General features: G+C 37.4%; 1 protein-coding gene across 1 annotated transcript; it reads right to left on the bottom strand.

Annotated features, from left to right (window-relative positions):
• Nucleotides 1–6,930: 6,930 nt before the first annotated feature.
• On the bottom strand, nt 6,931–9,651 carry LOC103957212. The gene is made up of 5 exons (XM_048574701.1): nt 9,004–9,651; nt 8,567–8,643; nt 7,503–7,554; nt 7,355–7,407; nt 6,931–6,934 (listed from the first exon to the last, which is right to left on the bottom strand). Exons 1-5 carry the CDS (start codon nt 9,208–9,210, stop codon nt 6,931–6,933), a joined length of 393 nt encoding a protein of 130 aa, XP_048430658.1. The 5' UTR covers nt 9,211–9,651.
• Nucleotides 9,652–10,412: the final 761 nt, after the last annotated feature.

Genomic DNA, 10,412 nt, shown 5'->3' with positions numbered 1-10,412 from the left:
TATATAATATTAAAATAAGTAAAGTTTGCAAAAAGATGTCTAAAGACTCAAATTCTTTAGACAAAGTGTCTCTCCCATCTCTGCCTTAGCCAAAGTTTCAGAGTCTTTCTGTCTCTCCTCTCGAATTCGAAGACCCACCCATCCTCTCACAATCAAACTCCGACCAACTCTCTCCACTTCGACCACCACCACACCTCACTGCTTCATCCCCACCTTTGATTCTCTCCAGTGATTCTCTATGTGTGTGGGGTTTCAAATTGGGGCTTAGGGTTTCGAATTAAGGGATCAGGCCATGAGGAAGACGAATGTCTGACTATCTCTACACTCTGTCTCTCTGTCTCTCTCTCGACCTTCAATTTTCATCGATTCACCATTGTCTCTGATTTTAAATTGGGGTTTTAAAATTTTAATTTTTAATGCAGGTTTGGATGATTTCAGGTTCGGTTTTGGGAAATCCCGAAATACCGAAAATATTTCGGGAATACCGAATTTTTGGTTTGGGATCGGTCATCAAATTTCTATCCCGAAAATAGTCGGTTTGGAACTTGATATGCCGTTTTTGGTTCGGTATCCCATATTGAACCAGCCCTAGAAGTATCATTCTCAGTGCTACTGCGCTATAGGGATTTTGATTGGAAAGGACAGTAAAAAGGAAAAAGAGCCAGTGAGAGTGAGAGTAGAGTCGGAGAGAGAGTGGTTGTTAGAGAAGTCAAGGAATCTTTGAACCCTATTCAAAGACTCACGAGATATGCAAGTTCCACTACACGAAATTCTACACTCCAGGGCTTATCGCAATTTTATGGAATGCGACATGCATAACTGTGTCTTCCATCTTAGAAAATTATTGGGTAGTCTGAAGAATACAGAAGTACAGGAAATTTGAAGTTTGGAGGGTTGCTTCGCTTTTATGCAACATTCCTGGTTTCCTGGCCTCCTGCGTTACATTCCTCTGCGTGGTACATGCCAACCAAAAGAAGCCCCCTACCCTACACCGAAGCTGGCGATTCCCTCCCCTACACCCCTTCCCCACTTCACCAGAGCTGGCGATTCCCTTCCCTACATTGGAGTTGGCGATCCAAGGGACGGTCCTCCGGAATTCTAGTGGTGGTCAACCTCAACAGTCAAGAAACGGCGATACATATAAAGCATAATCAAGGAACCGGTCACGGGACGGTCCCCCAGAACAATCCAGAACTGGTCAGAATTCAAATGACAGTCGACCCCAACAGTCAAGAAACTGGAATACAACGGGCGGTCGACCTCGTAAACTATCAAGAAATTGATCAGCCGGAAAACCCACTGAGCACCGCAACCACCACTTCCAATTTTTTGAATGAACCCTTAAACCATCAAGAAACTGATAAGCCACAGAACCCACTGAGCACCGCGACCACTACTTCTAATTTTCAGGAAGATTTTCAATTGAATGAACCCCGAAACCATCAAGAAATTGATCAGCCGCAAAACCCACTGAGCACCACGACCACCACTTCCAATTTTCAGGAAGATTTAATTTTGCAGATGATGAGAAGGATACAGCTTGAGGAGCATGAGACTATTGTGCAAAGAATTGATGAAGGAAGACGGCATGGCTGACGATGAGAATTTGGGGCAGTAGCTGTATACAGTTACAATAGGTCGATGTTCAATGCATTTACACGACAAGATCAACATTAACTCTGTTACATCTTACTTTTTCATTTAATCGAAAGCTACATGTTGTTCAAATTGAATTGTTTAAATGAAAAAGTAAGACGTAACAAAGTTAACGTCGATCTTGTCACGTAAATGCACTGAACATCGCCCTATTGTAATTGTATACAACTACTGCCCCAAATTATCATTGTCAGCCATGCTGTCTTCCTTCATCAATTCTTTGCACAACAGTCTCATGCTCCTCAGGCGGTGTATCCTTCTCATCCTCTGCAAAATTAAATCTTTCTGAAAATTGGAAGTGGTGGTCACAGTGCTCAGTGGGTTTTGCGGTTGATCAGTTTCTTGATGGTTTAGGGGTTCATTCAATTGAAAATCTTCTTGAAAATTGGAAGTGGTGGTCGCGGTGCTCAATAGGTTCTGCGGCTGATCAGTTTCTTGATGGTTTAGGGGTTCATTCGAAAAATTGGAAGTGGTGGTCGCGGTGCTCAGTGGGTTTTGCATTTGATCAGTTTCTTGATGGTTTACGGGGTCGATCGCCTGTTGTATTCCTGTTTCTTGATTGTTGGGGTTGATTGTCACTTGAATTCTGACCAGTTCTGGATTGTTTCGAGGGACCGTCCCTTGACCGGTTCTTTGATTGTGCTCAGTATGTATCACTTGTCTTGACTGTTGGGGTCGATCACTACTGGTATTCTGACCACTTTTGGGTTGTTATCGAGGACCGTCTCTTGGATCGCCAGCTCCAGTGGAGGAGGGAAGGGGTGTAGGGGCGGGAATCGCCAGCTCCGGTGTAGGGGTGGGGGTTCTTTTGGTTGGCGTGTATCACATATATAAATGTAGCGTAGGAGGCCAGGAAACCAAGAATGTTGCATGAAAGCGAAGCAACCGCCCAAACTTCAAATTTCTTGTACTTCTGTATTCCTCGAATTACCCTGTGATTTTCTAAGACGGAAGAAGACATAGTTGTGCATGTCGTATTCCATTGAATTGCGATAAGCCTGGAGTGTAGAATTTTGTACGGTGGAACTTGCATATCTTGTGAGTCTTTGAGGAGGGTTCAAAGATTCCTCAACTTTTCTAACAACCACTCTTTCTCTAGCTCTACTCTCTCTCACTGGCTTTTTTCCTTTTGAGCTTACACTTATCAGAATCTGCAACAGCACATTTCAACCACTTCCTCTCTGAGCCCAAGCTCAACAATTTTGCTAGTCGTACCTGAAAGCGCAATTCATCATCTTGTAAGTTGTTGATAGCTATTCCAATGGGTTTTTCGCGGTATTCAAACTCCCCTTCAAGTTGTGATTGGTAGGAATAGCATAAATACATCCCTACCAATCACAACTTGAAGGGGATATGAAAATGTTGTAGTTCATATCCCTTATATTGTTTCAACATTGGTTGTTGGAATCTCAAAATGCATTCCCACTGATTTGGAGCCATGGCCTCAGGTATATGTAGATTTCTATTGCTAGGCTGGTAGTTTGTCTATCCTTTTGGATATCACGAGAAAATATGCCCGCGCTTTGCTGCGAGACTTGAATGTATTAGGCGCAATAGGCATGAATAGTTTCTACACAAAGCAACTAAAAAGACATAGCACCTAAGAATCAATGAACAATTGGGACATCTTACTCATATATGAGTCTCAATCCCTATTGAACAAAAGTACTATCTCTTCTTCAAATTGAATCGACATCATTGATCAAGCAATTAAACATTCTACTGGCAAATAATTGACCCAGGAGTTGAGCAGATATATAGTGATTGGAAAAATACAAAGTGAGCACCAATGATACCGCACCAGTACAAAGAGCATCACTCATCAGCTAATCTAGCTTGAAATGATAGGGAAAGAACCTTGACTAAGATCTTCAATCACTGAGACAACCCAAATGAATAGAGAAAAACACAATTAATAAACACGGGGACAAAGAACCTGAGAAGCAGAAACAAACTTCTATGCACAAAAAATTTGTGCAAGTAAACAAACATCCAGTTGTACTGAGACTTGAATGATCCATGTTTAATAATATAACTTAAACCCAACCATGAATTTACAAAAAAATTAGGTAGAATTATTAACATAACTCAGAAAAAAAAAAGACTCAACTTTGCAATTAAATTTCTTACATAACTTAAACCCGCCAAATTTAACTAATTAGATTCATCCACAAAATAGATTTTAACATAACCTCAAAGAGTTTCTTCTAACCAAGTAAACCATTACTCAACAAAAAACATGTAGACAAAGCTCTTATCAAAATCATAATATTGTAATGAACAGGAACTTCAAAATAATCTCATCTACACACTTTTCCAAAACGAAGGAAAAATCTACTTTGTAACTTAACTTAATATACGAAACCACCAATTTAGTCACGTAAAATTCATAACCAACAGAGAAAACAACTCCAAATCCTCAGGTTTACACATGTATGAGCCAAAGGTCAAGTTCTTACAAAATACTCATCCCACAATATGAAAAAGCAGATCGAAAAATTTAATTTTTGAATAGAAATAAGCCAAAGGTTCAATTTTTACAGACATGGATCATTTTATACACAATAAGCATACATAAAAACATAAAACTTGACAAATTTTCATTAACTTATCAACCAATACAAAGAACTTAGTGGGTCCTGATGAATGAAAAATAATTCAGAATTGTTTTTACATTTTTATTATATTCTAAGTTTTTCACGGAGCCAAATTAAACCAACATGCTTAAAAGAAAAAATTGATACCTGTAAGGCTGGAGACTGCTTTCAAGGCCTTTTTATTTTCTCTGTCATTATGTAAATCCAATTTCACTACCACCTTCGGCAGAACGAAAACAATTTTCAATTAACAAATTGTTTTGGGAGAGAAATGGAAATTCATTAATACAAATACCAATACCGATTTCTAGGATTTTAGGGTTTTCTGTTACCCTTGCAACTGAAAGCCTAAAAATCCCAGAAAAATGCCAAGAAGCTTAAGCAGAAAAAATCATATTTTCAACAACCAAAACCCAACATCAATTTAATCATAAACGAAAGAAGAAATTAAAATCTAAACAGAGTCACAAATTAACGAATTGAAAACCCACAAAAAAAAACATAAAATAAAAATAGGCAACTGACCTTAAAACAAAGAATAAATACACAGAAAAGAGAAGAATACCCAAAATGAGAGAAAATGAAACAAATATATAGAGAGACAACCATCCCCAAAAACCTGACCTAACTGTACTAAAATATATGGCCAATTAGTTGTTCAACCGGTAATGGATTGTTGGATATTCTTAGCTGCCCTTGTAGTTCTTGTTTGTCATATTCGAACACAACTCAGGAAAAATAAATATAAACACAAAGAGGGAAGAAGATATAAGACAATTACCTATTTAGTGAGTTCTTGGACCTATTTAAAGAGTCACTAGAATGAAATGAAGCCAACTCTGCAACAGAGAAACAAACTAAAAGTCAAAATCCAGGAATTCAAGTTTAACTCAAATCAAATATAATAACCAATTAAGTGAAACTTTGCTTGCTATATATGGATATGCATGCCATAAGAAACCATTCATTTGTAGATCATATTGCATCATCAGTATTATACTCATTGTTTCATGTAATCAGCCTACTACATGGGGAAAACACAGAAAAGGGAAAGTAGAAAAGTAGAAGACATAATACTTGAGTATTTGGCAGAAATAGTTAGTTTTTGAAAAAAACTGCTAAACTGTGTTACAAATTCAATCGTTAGAGTTGTTCAAATTCACTTTCATATGTACAATTCAAACTTCCACACATTTATTCGTACACTTTACCAATTGTCACACACTGCTAATTGCCAATATAGCAAGATAATGAATTCCGTTAACGAAAAAAAGGATATGCAACTTAACTTACCATGCCAAAGAAGCTCCATAAGAGTTCAAAAATAATACTCAGTTAAAACAATGAGTACATTCTAATCCAACAAATACTAAAACAGAATAGTGCCAGCATAATGACTTGGCACGTTAACCTTTAGGACATCTAAAATATCATATAATTTCCAATAGGTTACTATAGATTTTAGGGGTTCATAAACAATTAGCCTAATCTTTTTCTTTCATCTTGGCCTATAAATATTAAAATGCAACCAAATCTTCAACGTAAAAAATGAGAAGATGACTTTGATTTCTTTATAAGAAAAGTTAATAACCTTCCAATTGGCCGATGCTTATCCAATAATCCAAATATATTCGTATTGAATTATGATATGACACCGTAAGTTTCCAGCATATAAATTAAATTTGTAGTAAAAAGCGTAGGCAAATGAAGAATAATGTTCTCTTCCATATCTCAACCTTATGCTTGCAATGTATCCTTTGCTTCTTTTTTGTCTTCAGCATCTACAGTTCTTTAAGGCAGGTTTTGCAGCGTCTGCATTCACCTATATAGGGTTTAAAAATTTTTAGTCAGAGAGTAAGGAGAAACAAAATGAAATGCTCCAAGGGGTAAACCGCAGCAAGCAAGAGTATATTTTGAATGCAAAATGGCAATTAGGAGTCATAAGTACCTTAAAAAAATACTTCTGAAGTGCAAACAGTCCCATATAAGGGTAAGAAAATTAATAGAGCAGAGAATAAAGTACTCACTATAAAACATTTTAGTTCTTTAAGAAAAATAAAGCAGGGTTCAAAAAGGATAATGAAGCATACCAGTAGGTTCCCAATATCAGATAATGATTTCTTTCTTGGCCCAAGATTGTCATTTGATTCTGCTGGCTTCTGAACTAAAGCATTCTGAAGTAGCATTGCACCTTAGGAAACCACTGAGCTATCCTTCTCCACTTCAGTTGTATCTGAGCAGTTCAAAATGCCATCAGCCGTCTCTGATTGTGACAACTCATTCAACTTAATTTGGTTATCATTTATAGCCTAAATCAAACTACAACTTTATCCCGTGAAATCAAGGAAAACTACCTGTGTCCGATTTCATGTCAACACCTCAATTTATATCGCATCCAATTAAACTACTACAACAACATACTGACAAAGTGAACATGGAAATTCATATACCATTTGACAATACCAAATCAAGCAATTTCTAAAGACCAGAAATAGATCCTACAAAGCAGAAACCCTATCTTATATGCATTAAAGCAATTAACAAATTCTCGGTGAATCATCATAAAATTAACCAAATTTCTCAATTCCAAAAACAGGAAAGATTAAGAAAGGGTTCTGAGTTCTCACCATAACCAAAATAATCATATTGTTTCAGTTTGAACTCGGGTCAATTTTCGTCATCTGCATTAACAAAAACAATAACTTATGTCAGTGCATTCCACCATAAATCAATTCCTAAAATCAACTGCATATCACAAAGTTACCCAAAAGACACAAAATACCTGAAAATTACTATATTAGCACTCCCTCCACCCCAAAATCAGAAATCTAGAAAATAGAACTTGATAACATTGTACGTAGAAAGCAAGGTATCAATAATTTAGGTGGTTTCCCAGGACAATAATGAGCTTGCAGAGATCATATTCATACATGGATGCACAAACACACACAGACACTACAGAGACCATTTGATGAAAAAAAAAAAAAATAAAGATGCTCAGAGACTCAACACACACTATTCATAGATCCATGACTTAGAAATTCTCAGATCTGATTGAAATTAATAAAATAAAATAAAAATTTAGGGATGTGAAAATATACCTCTTATAGTCTGGGCTCTGTTCCCCTGATTCCTTCACCGGTTTGAGGCAAACCTGAGGAGATCGGCGATTAAAGGATAAGAAAACTGGCGGCCATGTTTTAGTTTTTTGATAGAGAGAGTTCAAGAGAAAAAAGAAGAAGGGGATACCCCTTCCCTTCTGAGATCATCTATAACATCTGAATTACTTAACACCCATACACTATATTTACACAACTACACTAATCAATACTCATAACACATCAATGGTCTAACAATTATGGAGCTCGAAATTTCTATGAGGGCCAATCAAATCATAAATTAAAATGAAAACATGTAAGTAATTAAGAATTATTACTTGCTCAGTCAGCTCCTTCTTGTCACTTCAAGGATTATTCAATTCAACCTGATTCGATCAAACTGCATCACCCAACAAAACAAACAAAAAAAAAATTAAAAAAAAAATCAGGGGAGCTAAATAAATATACACTGACCTACTTTTTGGCTAGAAAATCCAAAAAGAGCAATTAAACAGCAGTGCATAATGACAGAATTTCTATGAAAAAATATGAATGAGTTTTCAATTAATAATTGAGCCAGAAATAAAGAAGGCCTTTCTCACCTTGATGCAGGGCGGATAACAAAAACATTATGCATGGATTAATGTATAATATTTGAGATCCTATCTGTTTTTTATTGACTGATGCTTCAACACCAGTCAGCTAATTCATATCACACATCCATACATACCTGAGAACGCTTATTCCCACCACCATAACGTTGTTGCTTTAGTATGTTTTTTCACTGAAAAGAAAAGGAAAGAGCATCATGAAAAATTTAGTTCCAATATACCTGAGAACAATTCACATGTTATTACCTTAAACAGGAGTTAAAATTACTCACCCATTTTTTTTTTCATCACACCAAGACAAAACTAAAGGAAGACTTCTAATCCTATAAATTAGCAAATACTCTACTATCCTAAATTCCTAATCCCACGTGACTTCGCTGCCCCACACCTTTGTCCCCTGTCTCCCATTGACTAAAAACACTCCCAAATCACATCAGCCAGCCATACAACAAAGCCACTGGCCACATCAAATATTAGGCACGATTTAGGTAACCAAATTCAACGAATAGAGTTCGGATAACGAAATGCAAAGAACACGATACATAATTGTAAAATTCAAGAACATGATTTAGAGGATTTGAACTATATTGTGTTGAAAACTTACCGAAGAGCGACGATTCCAGGTCGGTAGCGGTCAGGCTTCTTGACTCCTCCAGCTGTGGGTGCTGATTTTATTGAAGCCTCAAAATTAAAACAATTAGAAACTTAGATCCAATAATCTGATTGTTTCTCGAAAAAAATAGCTTGCAATTATTGACCCAACACAGATTTTGCAGCATTAATTAAGAGAGAATTATAGTTTTATTTACTTGTGACTAAATCTTTCTTGTTTTGTGGTAATTTGTATAGCAGACAGCCGAACAATATATATAATTATTCAAACAGATAAAGACTCGTAATCAAATCAAATCGTTTCTGGTGTAGCTGCTGAACAATGAAGAGCCGAAGCGACTCCTGCTTTTGAGTGACAGAAAACTCTGCAGTGACTCGAACAGAGAAATTGAACTAATAATAACAAAGAGTTGGGATCACGATACTCACCAAGACCAGATCAAAGAGAACATTCTGATCAGCTTTGATCTCGTTGATGAAGTCCGACAAACTTCTTGATAGTCTAATCGCCGCTCTTGCCGACGTCGGTGCTATCGCCGTCTCGAAGCTCGACATGCTTCTAGCCGTACTCGATGACTTTGGTGACGATGTGGCCTTGAAGATCTTGGACTTGAGGATCAGCTCATCTGGATACATCTGACGCTCCTGTAGGAACGGGAGGAGGGAAAAAAATGAAGAAATTTGCGTTTAGGGATCTGGGTTTGTCGTTGAATACTGGAACGATACGAAGAAATTTGGGTTTGCGGAGAGTAGCAGAAACTGATAATGGCCTCCCGTTTGCCCTACAATCCCCTCATCATCGATCCCAATCAGTTCCGACAATTAAGATGACAAAAGTATCCTCCAAACTTTTAATCCGGGCCGTCGGATCCTAACCCTAGATGGGCATTCCCATCATTTGAACACCCAAAGGGCCAGCCTCGTCAACAATTGAGGTAAGCCCAGCAAACACAGCCCAAAACGAACTAACCCAGCCGCCTTCACCATAGTGGCAATCTTGTAAATAAACTAAAATGTGGTCCAAAACACTGTTCATATGAATAGTGCCAATTTCCCTCCTACTTTAGACTAAAGTAATGTTTAGCAGTTAGGGATATTTAAAAAAAAATAGCACGCAAAAGTTAGAAGAAAAAAAAAATATATATATATAAATTAGAACCGTTCACTCTAAAACAATTAAAATACTACAATTGCTCCGTACGTATCGCCGGTTGTTGATTATTGGAGTCGAACACCACTTGAATTCGGACTACTTGCTCCGGTGGAGGGGGGGGTGCAGGGGGTGGGAAGGGGCGTCGTCTGGTTGCGTGAACCACGCAGAATAATGTTGCGCAGGAGGCCAGCAATCCAACAACGCTGCATGAGAGCGAAGCCACCGCCCGGACTTCAAATTTGTTGTATTTCTCCATTGCTCGAATTACCCATGGATGTTTTAAGACGGCAGAGGACACGGTGGTGCAGGTAGCATTCCAAAGAATCGCCATATATGATGTGTGTACGGTGGTGCAGGTAGCATTGCCTTGATCAGGAAAAGGGAACCTACGTGGTTTTTCGAGGTATACATGATGTGTGTACGTGTATGTGTGTTTTCTCTAAGTGATATCCACACACTCCTTTTCTCCCCTTGAACACCTAAGTTTATTTTTTGTCTTTGTATTGAATAAATCTAATCAAAAGAAGAATCAAGGGAGTGTGCAGAACTCATTTCCGTATATTATATACCCATCTATTTATATTTAATTCTCATGCATCCAGCAGATCATATAGAACAGTTAATATTTCATTATATGTAAAACACATTGCTCAATTTTACTGATTTTTTTTTTTCGTGTTGCGGT

The sequence above is a fragment of a genome, unplaced genomic scaffold, assembly GCF_019419815.1.
Source record: "Pyrus x bretschneideri cultivar Hongxiangsu unplaced genomic scaffold, Pyrus_bretschneideri_v1 Contig74, whole genome shotgun sequence".
NCBI lineage: Eukaryota > Viridiplantae > Streptophyta > Magnoliopsida > Rosales > Rosaceae > Pyrus > Pyrus x bretschneideri.
This window is presented reverse-complemented; position numbering and strand designations above follow the sequence as displayed.